Below are 13,283 nucleotides of genomic sequence, written 5' to 3'. Positions count from 1 at the left end.
ATATCAAGGTCAAGTACCATTACGTTCGTCAAGAAGTGGAAAACAAAGAGATCATAGTGGAATACGTACCGTCAGCAGACCAAAAGGCTGACGTCCTCACAAAGTCGCTATCTGGAGTTAAGCACGGAGTAGCTATGAAGCAACTTGGGCTCATGTGAAATGTATGTCGATCTTCTTGTTGATTGACAACGGAACTGTTGAGAAGGGGGAGTATTGAGTGCACGGTCCCCTTTCCTGCATGAGGCATCTGAACGGTCAGAATAGCGCACAGGCCTCCTCTCTATGCATGTATATAAGTCTCTTCCAGTTCCTTCAGTCAAGCCCCCACTCGCTATGAATTCGATCTCTTCTCACAACAGCTCGTAGATGGCATTTAACAGCGCAATGAGTCGAATCTTGAAGACAAGACGGCAAGCTATGCCATCATTGATCAGGCGCGATCCAAAATCTGGATCGCAGAGCCAGTCGTAATAAGAGGCATCGCCTAAGGGAAATCCGACCTCATTGGGCTTGCGAAAGCAAAGGGTAAAGACAAGGTGGACCGTCGAAGCTTTGTCGCTTGACGGGATGTCTTGAGCAAGGTTTCCCAATTCGTTGACCAAGCGAGACTTGCCTGTACCGCTGCTCTGCAATATGGCAAGAGAGCGAGAGTGAGGCAATGGATGCCGTCCTGATTCTTCCAAAATGTCTTCTGGCAAACTTGCAACCACGCGGCGACGCTCTTCAGTGAAAGCTGCTTCATAAGTTGCGAGATATTGAGCAAGACGGATATGACGAGTGCCAGCAAAGTTTGCAGTAAAGAAGCTGTGCTCCAAGTGTGAAATGGCATCTGCGTGTCGATGGTCATTGCTGGCATCGAAGCGCATGCCTGTATGACTGCGCAAGCCCTTGAGGATGACGAGCAAGGGGGCCTCGACTGCTGGATCATCGAGTGGCTTGTGTCGTCTGCGTTCCCAATTCGCGCCCATCTCGACTCGCTGCTTGAGATGCTGGATCGTATTCTGGCCCTGGAGGAAAGACTTGATGAATGGAGGGGCGTTGGGATCATCCATCTCGATGTCAATGCTTTCCAAGAGCATGAGTAGGCTTTTGCTGAAGCGTCTCCATTCAGAGCTCTGCGATAATTGTACATTATGCCAGCCTTGCACAACATTGGCCATGTGTCTGCTTTCGTCAGAGGCGATTTTCTCGAGCCACGAGGTGACGCTGAGAGGTACTGGACCAAGAGAGCTGCTGGTGTCACCAGAAGAAGATGTGATGTCTCCCGAGGTGGATGCGGTGATGCTCGATCTATGATAGAACGACTCGGACACATCCCCCATAGTGCTGTTGGCGTCGAGCTGCTGATTCGCATCCAAACCCTCGTCCATTCTCGCCTCTCCATTCATTGTTCGAGCGTGAGCGGGGATGTGAAAGTGAGGGTGGGTGCGACTGCGACTGCGACTGTGAGTGAGGCTGTGACTGTGAATGCAGCTGGGAAAGCGACTGCAAGTGCGATAGCGACTACAGGTGCAAATGTCTCTATCACTTCGAGAAGAGCTTCAATCAGCTTCTAATCCTCCGCCTGACCTTTCTCCCTCAGCCTGCTGCCTCACCTTCGATGCGTGTCGCGGTGTAACCTGCTCAAAGGTGCAACAAGGAGGTGGTCGTGGTGGTGTGGATGGTTCGAGTTACGACTGCGCAGAGTGTGCAAAGGCCGAATCGTGCTAGTGTCGTGTTGATACGAGCAGTCTTGAGGGTCTGCGAGATGGATGTATGAAGAGGGTCAGAGGTGCTGCGAAGGGAGGGCGAAAACGACGTGGAGGTGGATGGATGGATGGATGGATGGATGAGTGGATGAGTGGATGAGTGGATGAGCGAATGTATGCGGTGATGCATGCATGCATGGACAAGGTCGATCAAGAGCTTGGGCGCAGGGGGCCGGGCGGATGGATGGGTAGGACACAACGTCTACCAAGCATCACGAGTACCTGTACTGTATACCCACCCAGACTCGTGACTCGATCAAAGCATTTACAATCAACTCGGAGCAAATCAGCATTCTCTATTCCCACTTCATCAACGCTCTCGAATCGCAGATACAGTGAGTACTAGTGTGAGTGACTCTTGACTCAAGACTCACAAACTTGACTCATCAGAACGAAGTCTGAGTTGTGCTTGCAGGACACGTGATGCGATTCATTCATATTCATGATTCGTGATTGTGATTCTCGATTCGTGAGATGTTCAAGATCCCGAATGCACGCCGATCATGCGTGCATGCATGACGTGCATCGACCCCCGCGGTACCGGTACCGCTTAGCCTGCGTCAGTCGTGCGTCGTGCTTAGATCTCGAGTCTGAGTCTGATGGATGGATGGATGGATGGATGGATGGAGAACAAGCATTTGGCGATACTCTCTCACTCCCACTCACGTTGATGCCCAACCCCCCTCTACAGAACCCCCACGCGGGGGGGCGACCAAACTTGGTCGCGGCCAAGACCACACGCCTTCATGCCCCACCCCATCGCATTCGTGCACACTTCTGAATGACGTGAACATGCGCAAGTCATCGCAGCAGCCCATGTCAGACCCGCGCTGGACGGGCGCCGCCAACATCGTCACCAGCTGCGCCCAAAGCATGGGCCACGAATTGAGGGCACTGCGTCTCACATCGTCGTCTAGAGCGTCTTCCCCCCCCCCCCCCGCTTTTCAAAACTTGCAGCAGCCTACACCAAGAGGGGGGGGGGGGGGGGGGGGGCGAGAATGCGAGGGGACGCAAGTGTTTGTTTTTTTTCAACATTAGGTGACGAAATTCGACACGAGACCCAGCTGATTTCCATCTACACCTCTCTCCTCCTCCTCCTCCTCCTCCTGCTCCTCCTCCTCCTCCTTCTCCTTTTCCTCCTCCGTCGTACCACCGCCTTGATCCGCTGCGAGCAAGCGAGCCAGCAGCTCATCACAAGCTTGCTCCATCTCGCTCGCCAATCCTTCTATCCGCTCCTCGGTCTCGTCGTAAGGTTCGAGAATCTCAAAAAGCTCCGAATAAGCTCCTCTGAGCTTTGCCAGATCCGCACGGATGGGTTTGGTCCCTATGCGAGCTTCGATTCGGCGCAGAGGCGGAGCGAATGCTGGTCAGCGCTAGCCGCACGGCAGAATGGAAATAGAGACTGGGAAAAAGTATAAGATGCGGCTGGCTCACCTTTGCAGCAGCACTGCACGAGCTCCGCAGCTTCGTCGAAATAGCTCCTCTGAACGGTCAAGTGTTCCTTCAACCTGCTATGCATCCTCTCCCGCTGCTTGCCATTCAACAACAGCGATCCTGCGCCGCTAGAAGCACAACGGGCAAAGCGTCTAGCAGATGCGACGGCTTCTGTCAAAGAAGCGTAAATCACCCCCATCGTTTCCTTTAAAGCCTCGAACTGCACCCGCGGTGGAGAAAGGGGGGAATGCGGTTGCTGCATCAGCTGCAGGGCGCAAGGCAAACCGAACGCAGTGTTTGGCGATGCCAAGCTTCATCGACGCAGCACTCACCTGGCCCTTGGCTGAGAGGTACCTCTGTTCCAGATCGATCAAGAGGGACTCGGCAGATGCCTGGTGCTTGAGCGCATCGTCAGCGTCCAAGCTAGCGCGCCTGTCCACGTCCATTCCATCGTTTTGATGTGAGAATGCGGGAAAAGTGAACGGGTAGCTCTGCAATTCGTTCATGCTGCCGTGGTCCATCACAGGTCCAGCGGCACCGCTGCCAGCGCATCGCGCGTCTGCTGGACGAGCGGTGGGCGTCTTTTGATCCTCCATGCCTCCTAGCAACAGTCCACCTGGCACTTGCAGCGAGCCCTGGAGGCGAGTGCCTGTGATCGGATAGCTGCTGCTGCTGCTGCTGCTGCTGCTGTTGCTGTTGCTGATGCTGCTGATGCTGGCACCGCTGCTGTCCGCGACAATGCGATTGGACGAGTCTTGACTGGATGAAGAGGTGGACATGATGGATTGTCTTCTGCTGGCGTCCCTCACAGCGATGGCCGCCTCCACCATCTTGTCCACTCCGCCTGCGGCGCCTCTAGACTGACTACACGCGGCAAACGACACCGCTTTGGACACTCCTGTGCCGGTCGAGCTTGCGCTAGCGCCAGCTAGCGAGGAGCGAGCTGAACCCGGGTAGGATGCGCTGCTGCTCTGATTTCCATGCTCGAGCGTGAGGAGGCGGGATAGCAGATCGGAACCTTGCGCGACGTTGTACGTAGCGCTCTGAATGAAGAGAGGGGCAAAAAGGAGAATTCCAGCATACGACTCGCCGCGTAGCTCGCCTGATCCTGCTCACCTGAACGTGGGCCATGACATCCTCGAAGCCCATGTTGAGCGGGGTTGAGAGCGAGAGAGGCTTGGGATGTGCTGGTGCTAGTGAGCTGAAGCTAGCATATGGTGTGGGGGGGGGGGGGAAAGGGGAAGATGCCGGTTGAATGCGTGGAAAGTCGCTGGTATATTTGTTTTGCGTGGGATGCGATGCTGAGGCTTTGTGAATGAAAGCGAGATGAGTTGCGAAGTGAGTGTGAAATGAGGAGCTTAGAATGTCGAATGCGGACGCGGGTCTAGCCTGGACGCAAATGTCGGAGCGGCAAGTCGGAGTTGGAGTCTGATGAGGACAGGTACAAATTGCTGTTGTTCAGTCATTCGCTCGTGCCTCGAATGCCGCCTTTCTGATCGGAGATGTGGTCTCTCTAGAGAGCGTGTGGTTCCCGATCAGAGTCGCGAGTCACGAGTGGGATGCGGTCACGGGTATGGGTGTGGGTATGGGTATGGGTATCAGTCTGAGTATGGGAGGATAAGGAGGTGAAGGCGCAAGCAAAAGGCAAGGCCAGGCCCGGGATGATCAGCTGATGTGAGTGAGTGAATGAATGAATGCATACATACATGCACACATCGGCGCTGCTCAATTCACGATTGGATTTGATGATTGCGCAATTGCATGTGGGGGCGACTTGGGCGTCGTGATTGATTTGGCTCAGCAGCGCACTCAGACTCGCACTCACCACTATACTCTCACTCATCACACTCTCACGCACGCACACCTTCCCATCCACTCCTTACGCAAAGCGGCCCTGTCGAGTCTTCACTCAGAGTAGTAGCATCATGGCGTGGCATGGCACGGCATGGCACGGCACCGCACCGCATGACCCTTCTTCGGTATGTTCTGTCCCAGCATCACATCCACATCCACACCCACACCCACATCCACATCCACATCCAAATCGTAGCGTGACTATTTGCAACACCCCGAGTCGTGAGTCGTGAGTCTTAATTTCATTCCCAGCGGACCTACTCATGCAGCTAGGGCCCATTCTCGACTTTGACTTGCAAAAGCCTAGATTCTTGATTCTGCAGCTGATTCTTGATTCGCGCGCATGCATGCAACGCCCCCGAAGAGCTTTGGTGAGACTTGGCGCGCGCCGCCCCCGCTCCCCCGTCCGCCGATTGAACACGTGACTCACTCTTTCATGATTCGCGCCCCGTACTTGCCCTGCGCACGGACGCGCGCGCGTTCCCCCTCAGTTGCGTATATGCCCACCGCAGAAGAGGCGTGCGTGCGTGCGTGCGTGCTGGATCGCGTGTGCGTGTATAGTGTAGCCTTCACAACTCCGCGCCGACCGCTTGCTTCTTGCCGTGTCAGGGTCACATTCACGATCAGCTAGACTCATGACTATTACAGCCCCCTCACACACGCACCATATACGCGATTCGAAGGCCACTGACTGCTGTCCCATCTGGATCCGCGCTCCCCTCCCCCTCACACGCTCACTTACAGCATGGAGTCCAAATTGCAATCCCTCAAGGTCACCGAGCTCAAAGCTTTGTTGCAACGAGCAAATCTGGCACAGACTGGAGTGAAAGCGGATCTCGTTGCAAGGCTATTAGAATCCCACGCCAAAGGATCGCTCAACGGCTTGAGCTTGGAAAGCGAGTTGGGCTTGCAGAATAGCGCGGCAGCTGCTGCTGCTGGTGGTGGTGGTGGTGCAGGCGTGCCAGGGAGCATCAAGGATGGACCCAACCTGCTGGGTGCGGACGACGACAAGGCGCAAACAGAGTCGGACTTGGTAGGATTACCAAACGAAGCGTCGGATCCCGTCAAGCCTGATGCGCAACCCGTCGCTGCTGCCGCGACGACACGCGCCGTGGACGCCAAAGCGAGCGAAGAGGAGACAAAGACGTTCCTGGCGGATCTCACCAGGCGCAGAGCTCGTCAGGCGAGGTTCGGAGAGTCGACGAGGGATCTGGATGCTCAGATTGAGCGCATTCAAAAGTTTGGTTTGGAGAGCAACAGCGCAAAGGAAGCTGCTGCTGCTGGGCCCGCTGCGTTGTTGAGCAAGGGCTTGGATGAGATTGGCAAGCAGAAGAAGGAGGCGAGGAGAGCTGCAGAGGTGCAAAAAGTGGACGGTAAAAAGGGTGGCGTGGCATTGGATAAGGCTCTGAGCGCGACAAAGCCGAGCAAAGCAGGTGCTGCCGCTGTCAAGAAGGCAGAGACTGTGAGTGTACTTGCAAGCGGTATTGGAGATTGTCGATGGTAGACGTAGGGCGTATGCCACTGCGACTTGTGCGTCTCGCCCCCATGGCCCCCTCCGTGCATCTGCTTACCTCGCCCCTCACTCACTCTGGCAGCCCGAAGAAGCTGCAGCTCGCAAAGCGCGTCAAGAAGCGGATGAAGCTGCCAAGGCCTCTCGCGCAAAGAGGTGGGGTTTGCCAGAGCCAGCGAAAGGGGCATCGTCGGCGGGTCAAGTCGACGCAAAGAAAGGCGCTGCTGCTGCCGCTGCAGCTATCGTCGCAGCTGCACCTGTGGACCCGCTGGAGGATGAAAAGAAGAGAAAGAGGGCTGAAAAGTTTGGAACGGGCGCACCTGCAGAGAACAAGAAGGTCAAGAGTTGAATTTGGGGCGATCGAGTCGATGCGAATGGGGGGCCCAACGTGTCCGACTAGCCTATCGAGCAAAAGATTTTGCGGCAACCATTACCAGTCGCTCCACTCAGCGGCACAGACAAAATGTTGACGGGCCACTTGTGCTCGTGAATCCTTGCATCTCCCTATTTTGGGAGAGCGCAAGAACAACGCGTACTCCTTTATATGAAGCGTCATTGTACAATCTTCAATCTACCACAACTTCAAACCATGACGCCGTGGGGGGGGGCAAGAGCTGTATTCGGACCCGAGAGTGCGCGCATGTGTGTAGGTGTGCGCCGCTCCTTTCACGCTTGCGCTTGAGAATACACGATTCGCACCTCGAAATTTACAAGGATTCGAGATGACCATCTCGACCAAACCTCGGGCTGCAGCAGCTAGGCGGACCAGGCGGACCCCCCAGTACAGGCACGCAGCAGCTTATGCACAAGGGCACGAATCGCTGCCCCCTGACTGGATCAAGGGCATCCATCCCTTTGCGCGCTCTCAGCCCAGCTTCCACCCCAAGACTTTTGTGTGACCCTTCGACGTCACCTCGATTTCCGAATGCAAGGCTTTGCGCTGTTGTGCCCCCACATGCAGTCTTGAAGTATACAAACCAACCAAGAAGTCTGATGGGGATCGTAAAAGTTTCTCCAATTTTTCTCGAATGTCACGTGTCGAATGGCGCCGAAATCACGTGAACGACATGGCCACCCAAATCAAAATCTTGAATCACGAATCAAGAATGCAGATGCATGACACAACTTCCTCGATTTCTCGACTCGCACTATAGGGTCGCCTGCCTGCCTGCCTGCCTTGGCGCACGCATGATGTTGCGCATCTTGGAATCGAATCAAATGACATCCGACGCTTGTTCGCCGTCGACCATCAAGCTTCATAGCGTCACGCCTTGCCTCCCCAGCCAATCCATGCTACACCAAAGCATCATCATCACACGCACCACGATCTGAAGTCTTGCCCAGCCCCCCAAGTCTTTTCACTTTTTTCAACTCCTCACGATCTCCGTCATTGCAGCGCATGTATGCGCATGTTTGCGAGATGGTCAAAGCGCTTGCGACTTGAAGCGCAGCTCCACTCCACCTCGCGCGCTGGCTGGCAGTCTAGGGCCTTTAGTCGCGGTGGTGCGAAACCAGTCACGGCCAGCGGCAATCATGTCCTCCTTCCCCTCCCTCACGCAATCACCTCCACACTGGACAAGGGCAAAGGCAGAGAAATGGGGTCAGGGTCAGGAGGCGTGGATGAGCAGATTCGGAAGCGGATGCGGATGCGGATGCCTGCTCGTCGTCTGGCGCATAGCCAAGCGACGACGTCCAAGGTGACCCTTGAAGATCAGCCGCCCGCTGCTGCCCCACCTCGTGCCGACGTCAGCATGGACGCGCGCACATCATCTCTTGAAAGCAGACCTCGCCTTCCTTCTCTTCTCGCAGAAGCTCCAGTCCCATCGCGTGCCTCGAAGGAGGAGAGGGAATGGCGCCCGGTAGACATGCTATCGCGCTGCCTTAGAGCAGGTTCTGTAGGCTACCCCAATCCGGACGTCGTGTGGCGCGCGTACAGGGACGCCATCAACAGCGGAGCAGACATTGCACCCGGCACCCTCCATGCTGTGCTGCACGTCGTCGCGCTGCCCTGGAGCGGTGGGAAGGGCAGCGGCAAAGCAAGACTCGCTCCTCCGTCATCCTCCGTATTGCGTCCAGGTGCGCACGGCAATGTGGATTGGGAGTACATTGCCTCCACGCTGCAAGCTCGCATCGTCGGTGACAAGACCATCAGCGAGCGATCTGCCCTCAGAGTCATCGCCGTCCTCTCGGCCATAGAGCGAGGACTGGCCACAGCGCGCAAAAGGGTCCACGCCATGGCCAACGGTCTTGATCGCAGCAGCAGCAGCAGCAACAGCAGCAATAAGAGCAACGGTAACGGCGACAGCAACAGCAACAGCACAACACCCGTCGCATCGCATAACGTGGATGTCCATCCCATCGTCGCGCCTTGGCTGGAGGTGCTCGACGCTCCTCTGACAAGGCAAGTCACGGCGCTGGCGTTTGCGCATTCTCGCAGGGGCACAAATACGGAAAGCATGCGAGTGGGTCTCAAAGCGCTCTTTCCTACTCTCGTACCCGCAGCGCATCCTGCCACCCAACAGGAAACGCGATGGCAGGGTCGATCGGTCGCTTCAGACTTGCGGCAGGAAAGTCGTTCGTGGCGCGACCAAATCAGCACTGCTTTGGGCTTGATAGAGGACACTCTGAGCGTGTGGGATGGATCGCTCGCTGAAGAGCTGCGCGAAGCAGACCTATCGTCGGAAGAGCAGCACACATTGAAAGAGAGATTGATTTCCATCAGTCGACTACGTCTCGAAGTGGATCTGGACGCGTACACTCAGCCGCCCTCCCACCGCGCGTCGCCGCCGGCGATGTCGGCCCAGGTGCACGGTCGCGCTGACCGCATAAAGCACGCTCTGCACCTCCTCGATGCCATTGCGACTCGCAGGCAGCCGAACTCGGCTTCAAAGGGAGACGATAAGTCCCTCTCGCTCGATCCGCACGATGCTGCCAGTCTCTTTGCGGCCCTCTGGCCCACTCAGCGCATCGATGCGTCCCGCAAAGACGACGTCATGTCCCTGCTCGGGATGCAGATCAAGCTTGCTGCTTTGCGCGCTAGAGCCGTAGCTAGGCTGCGCAGCTGGGATCGCAGCATTCTACGCGGAGATGATCAGGTGGCTGCGACGTTGGATGAAGAGGAGCCGTTTGGACCAGTGCGCAAGCTGCTAGGTCAGTTCTCGCGACGAGGCATCCTCAGCATTCATCACGTCAACAGGGTCATGTATGCCAGCATGAGGTACGCCAGCTGGAGGAGATGGTCGCCGCACTACTTTCCCGCCTCGGGAAACGTCTCGCCTGGTGCGGGCGGCAAGGGCCCACCCAAATGGTTTCTCGCAGCCGAAAACGACGAGGCTAGGACTCCGCGAGAGATCGTTTGGCCCACGTGGAAAGATGTCAAGCAGACGTATGCCGCGCTGAGGGGCGAAGAGGACAGCTCGAGCAACGATCTCTTGGATGGCGAGCGCGTGACCTTGACTCCGAACAGGACGACGTACAGCATGATGCTCAACTTGGCCACGTTCAGGGGAGACTTTGATACGGCTTTGAGCGTGCTCAACGACATGAGACGCTCATCTCCACCTGCGCAATATTCACGATCTCAACTTGCCGCGGAGGCAACCGCGGAGGCAGCCGCGGACGCGGAGAGGGTCGCTGAACTTGCATTGCATAGCTGCGAAGAGCAGCTCGAAGTGGGCCGTGAGTTCGGAAAGCGGCGCGATGCGCAGCCGAGCATGGCAGAGTACCTCGCCTTCTTCAAGGGCTTTGCGAGGCACGGTGTCAAAGTGCCCTCTCCGCCTCGAAAGAGCAGCGAGCAAGAAGAAGAAGAAGAAGGGGAAGAAGAAGAAGAAGGAACGAGGCACAGTAGTACTTTGCCGATGCCAAGCTTTGCAGCCCGCTCGGACTCGGACTGGACGCTGGAGAATTTGGAGCTCATTTTCCACTCCTTTCTCAACATGAGCCCCGGCAACGCCTACCCTGTCCGTTCGGATCGAGCGCTGAGAAGACGCATAAGAGGCGCCGCGTCGTCGTCGTCGTCGACGAGCTCGTTGGAAGCCAGGCAGCAGCAGCAGCAGCAGCAGCAGAGCTCTGCGCATCATCAACGCTCTCTAGAGATCGACGTTGCCGCAGCAATTCGAAAAGATCGAGCATCTCAAGGACCCGCACCTTTCGTTGCGCGCGCACCAGCCGCTTCTCAGCTTCACACCATCCTCTTGGCTCTGCGCAGAGTTTCCAACGACCCGAGCTGGGTCTTGCAAAGGTGGGATGCCGTGGTGGAAAAGTTTGGAGGAGAAGAAGCGCAACGGGCACCTTTGACCGCTAGGGACGAAACGTTGCGCGAGCACGTCGTTGAGCAAGAGGAGTGGGTGGGTTGGAGATTGTCTGGTCGAAGTAAAATCCTTCTCAAACAGCTGCACGCCGAGGAGCAGCGCCGATCGAGTCACACGTAGTCTTTTGTATCGTGGCAATGCATATTTACTTTCACGATTGGGATTCGGCGGAGGGGCCGCGCCAAACGCGTTCGGAATCTTCATGCAGCCAGCCCCACACCAAGACGCGTTTCGAGGCATGATCAAGCTTTATACCCGCTTCACCCTCTGCAGTCTGATAGGCAGCGCATCTTGTCCGATGAGATGCGTGTCGTCGTCCGTAGAACTGCTGCCAGCACCCAAGATTCTCGGTCCATCGCCTACCCTGGTGTGAATCAACCTTCGAACCGCACCCGCCTCCGAGACTGGAATGACGCTCTTGTTAAAGGTGCTGGGCAAGTCTGCCGACGACAAGCCGTCTCGTGGCAGGCTGGGGAGCAACTTGAACTAGAGCGGCGGACGTGGGCGTGACGAGTCAGCGAGGCGGGGTGTTTCCGGCGCTCTCAGCGAAATACGTTGGAGCACTCACGGGATCGTCAAAGTCGGCATTGGGAAAGTAATGCCGGATGAGGGATAGGACCAACGGGACATTCTTCTCTGGTGCGTAGAGCACGGCATTGGGTCCCGCATCGAACGTGTAGGCCGCAATTGCTCCTGCGCCAGCTCCAGCTTGCTCGCTGCTCCTGTTGAGCTCCTCGACGAGCTGAATGACGAGCCTGCTGGTATCGTTGAGGTAGAAGATGGGAGGAGAGGTATCGAGGCACGTAGCGTGGAAATTGTTGGAATCCCTCATCGTCTCTTTTGCAAACGCATCGAAATCCCTTTGCTTGATCGCGCTCGTGATTCTCTGCATCCTCTCTGGCACGACGTGAGAGATGCGGGACTGCAAAGCTGCAGAAGTCTGAACGGTCCTCTGCATACCTGCAGTGGAAGGCGTGCCCTTTTTGGCATCGCTGATGACGCAAATGATGGCGTGCAGATCCTTCCAATGTTCCCTCTCCGCCACTTGAAGCGCCAGACTGTCCGATCCATCCTTTGCCTCACCTCCTTGCCAAGCTACAAACCCGCCGAACAGGGACCTGCACGCCGATCCGCTTCCTTGACGCGCGACGCGAGAAAGCGCAGATGTGGAAAGATGCCCGCCTGAATCGCTGTTGAGTTGGTAGAGCGAAGAGATGGACCAGACCAGGGCTGCGAAGCCCGAGGCGGATGATGCTAGACCCGCAGCCGTTGGAAAGTTGTTCTCGCTGACAATGTGTAGCGGCAAGTGGGCGATCTGCGCAGCGCCAGCGCATCGCATCGCAGTGCGGTGCGGTGCGGTGCGGTGCGGTGCGGTGCGGTGCGCGGTGTGCCTTGTCAGCCCACTCGGATCACTCCACGCCTATCCTTCTGAGCGCATGTATGCTTCCCTGCTTCATCTCGATCGACCGCACGCGCTCGCTCGCTCGCTGGCTGGCTCACCTTTTCCACACCACCATCCTCGCCCTCCACCTTTCGCCTAGCGTTTCGGAGCTCGTCGATGCAGGTGCGCAGTCTGCCCTCGCTTCCAATCTCCTCCTCTACACCATTCAACCAAAGCCTGTCCTTGCTTGCTGCTGCTGCTGCTGCTGCTGCTGATGCTGATGCTGATTCGCCCTGCTCCTCCTCCTCCTCCACCTCGACAGCAGCGCTGCTAGTCAAGCTCCTTAGATGATCCTGATCCAGCGTGACGCTGAGACTGTCGTTGGTGGGCAGGATCAGCTTTGTGTCCTTCTTTCCCCAATACTTGACCACTGCGATGTTGACAGGCGCAGAAGCTGTCGCGATGCGCTTGATCCGTGCCATGGTGTGTGCGTGCTTTGGGGGGCAATGGAATGGAATGGATTGGGTGTGATGGAGTGGGACTTGAAGCAGCGTGCGTGTTGTGCCAGCGCCGAGTGCAGTCAGTGATTATGGCAATTATAACCCATGCAATCAAATCTCACGTCACAGATCGCAATTATTGAATGATCCTTCGCTGCTCTCATCTCGTCCTTGGCGGCCCTTTGGTTCGCGCGTGTGTGTGTGTGTGTGCATGCGAGCGCGCGCGCACGCTAACCAAAGCTCTTCCGCGCTGTCTTGTCGTGTTGTTGCACTTCTTCCAATAACGCGCAATCACGCCACGTGGCTCACGTCGTCGCTCAAATCTGAATTTGTGAATCTTGAATTTGAATGCTGCTGTGAATAGATGATGACGCCGATCAATTAGGGCAGACGACGTGACGGTTAATTCTGCATGCGATCGAGTCGCGAGTCACGACTTTTTGCGTGAATTGCATGACTCCGTACATTTACTGCGCACGGGCCGCGGTCCGGTCCGGTGCCGTGGTTGATATGCTTGCTTGATCGAGACAGAAGTGAGCGAGCGAG

At 56.5% G+C, this 13,283-nt stretch overlaps 5 protein-coding genes across 5 annotated transcripts; 2 read left to right on the top strand and 3 right to left on the bottom strand.

The window, feature by feature from the left end:
• Positions 1 to 350: 350 nt before the first annotated feature.
• IE81DRAFT_344054 (hypothetical protein) lies at positions 351 to 1,388 on the bottom strand (the record flags this gene model as incomplete). The annotated part of the gene is made up of 1 exon (XM_025515766.1): positions 351 to 1,388. One exon carries the CDS (start codon positions 1,386 to 1,388, stop codon positions 351 to 353), a length of 1,038 nt encoding a protein of 345 aa, XP_025373607.1.
• A 1,366-nt stretch (positions 1,389 to 2,754) lies between these two features.
• IE81DRAFT_338850 (hypothetical protein) lies at positions 2,755 to 4,407 on the bottom strand. Its single transcript, XM_025515553.1, has 4 exons — positions 4,299 to 4,407; positions 3,515 to 4,225; positions 3,183 to 3,402; positions 2,755 to 3,081 (listed from the first exon to the last, which is right to left on the bottom strand). The coding sequence occupies exons 1-4, from the start codon at positions 4,329 to 4,331 to the stop codon at positions 2,783 to 2,785; spliced, it is 1,263 nt and encodes a 420-aa protein (XP_025373606.1). The 5' UTR covers positions 4,332 to 4,407; the 3' UTR covers positions 2,755 to 2,782.
• A 931-nt stretch (positions 4,408 to 5,338) lies between these two features.
• IE81DRAFT_363419 (hypothetical protein) lies at positions 5,339 to 7,313 on the top strand. The gene is made up of 3 exons (XM_025516770.1): positions 5,339 to 5,407; positions 5,528 to 6,498; positions 6,632 to 7,313. Exons 2-3 carry the CDS (start codon positions 5,782 to 5,784, stop codon positions 6,893 to 6,895), a joined length of 981 nt encoding a protein of 326 aa, XP_025373605.1. The 5' UTR covers positions 5,339 to 5,407; positions 5,528 to 5,781; the 3' UTR covers positions 6,896 to 7,313.
• Positions 7,314 to 7,705: 392 nt separating this feature from the next.
• IE81DRAFT_319348 (hypothetical protein) lies at positions 7,706 to 11,015 on the top strand. Its single transcript, XM_025512700.1, has one exon. The coding sequence runs from the start codon at positions 7,950 to 7,952 to the stop codon at positions 10,974 to 10,976; it is 3,027 nt and encodes a 1,008-aa protein (XP_025373604.1). The 5' UTR covers positions 7,706 to 7,949; the 3' UTR covers positions 10,977 to 11,015.
• Positions 10,968 to 13,115, bottom strand: IE81DRAFT_319347 (putative MVD1-mevalonate pyrophosphate decarboxylase). The gene is made up of 3 exons (XM_025512699.1): positions 12,357 to 13,115; positions 11,425 to 12,171; positions 10,968 to 11,342 (listed from the first exon to the last, which is right to left on the bottom strand). Exons 1-3 carry the CDS (start codon positions 12,717 to 12,719, stop codon positions 11,106 to 11,108), a joined length of 1,347 nt encoding a protein of 448 aa, XP_025373603.1. The 5' UTR covers positions 12,720 to 13,115; the 3' UTR covers positions 10,968 to 11,105.
• Between the last annotated feature and the right edge of the window lie 168 nt (positions 13,116 to 13,283).

Source organism: Ceraceosorus guamensis, assembly GCF_003144195.1.
Source record: "Ceraceosorus guamensis strain MCA 4658 unplaced genomic scaffold IE81scaffold_1, whole genome shotgun sequence".
In the NCBI taxonomy this organism is placed as follows: domain Eukaryota; kingdom Fungi; phylum Basidiomycota; class Exobasidiomycetes; order Ceraceosorales; family Ceraceosoraceae; genus Ceraceosorus; species Ceraceosorus guamensis.
This window is presented reverse-complemented; position numbering and strand designations above follow the sequence as displayed.

Excerpts from the sequence above, each read along its gene's own strand:
- IE81DRAFT_363419 (XM_025516770.1), top strand. The coding sequence starts at position 5,782 with ATGGAGTCCAAATTGCAATCCCTCAAGGTCACCGAGCTCAAAGCTTTG. Across the intron at positions 6,499-6,631 it reads CTGTCAAGAAGGCAGAGACT|CCCGAAGAAGCTGCAGCTCG; the intron begins GTGAGTGTACTT and ends TCACTCTGGCAG.
- IE81DRAFT_319348 (XM_025512700.1), top strand. The coding sequence starts at position 7,950 with ATGCGCATGTTTGCGAGATGGTCAAAGCGCTTGCGACTTGAAGCGCAG.
- IE81DRAFT_319347 (XM_025512699.1), bottom strand. The coding sequence starts at position 12,719 with ATGGCACGGATCAAGCGCATCGCGACAGCTTCTGCGCCTGTCAACATC. Across the intron at positions 12,172-12,356 it reads AGGATGGTGGTGTGGAAAAG|ATCGCCCACTTGCCGCTACA; the intron begins GTGAGCCAGCCA and ends GGCGCTGCGCAG. Across the intron at positions 11,343-11,424 it reads ATGCCGACTTTGACGATCCC|TTCAAGTTGCTCCCCAGCCT; the intron begins GTGAGTGCTCCA and ends CCGCCGCTCTAG.
- IE81DRAFT_338850 (XM_025515553.1), bottom strand. The coding sequence starts at position 4,331 with ATGGGCTTCGAGGATGTCATGGCCCACGTTCAG. Across the intron at positions 4,226-4,298 it reads ATGTCATGGCCCACGTTCAG|AGCGCTACGTACAACGTCGC; the intron begins GTGAGCAGGATC and ends CTCTTCATTCAG. Across the intron at positions 3,082-3,182 it reads CGTGCAGTGCTGCTGCAAAG|CTCGCATAGGGACCAAACCC; the intron begins GTGAGCCAGCCG and ends GCCGAATCGAAG.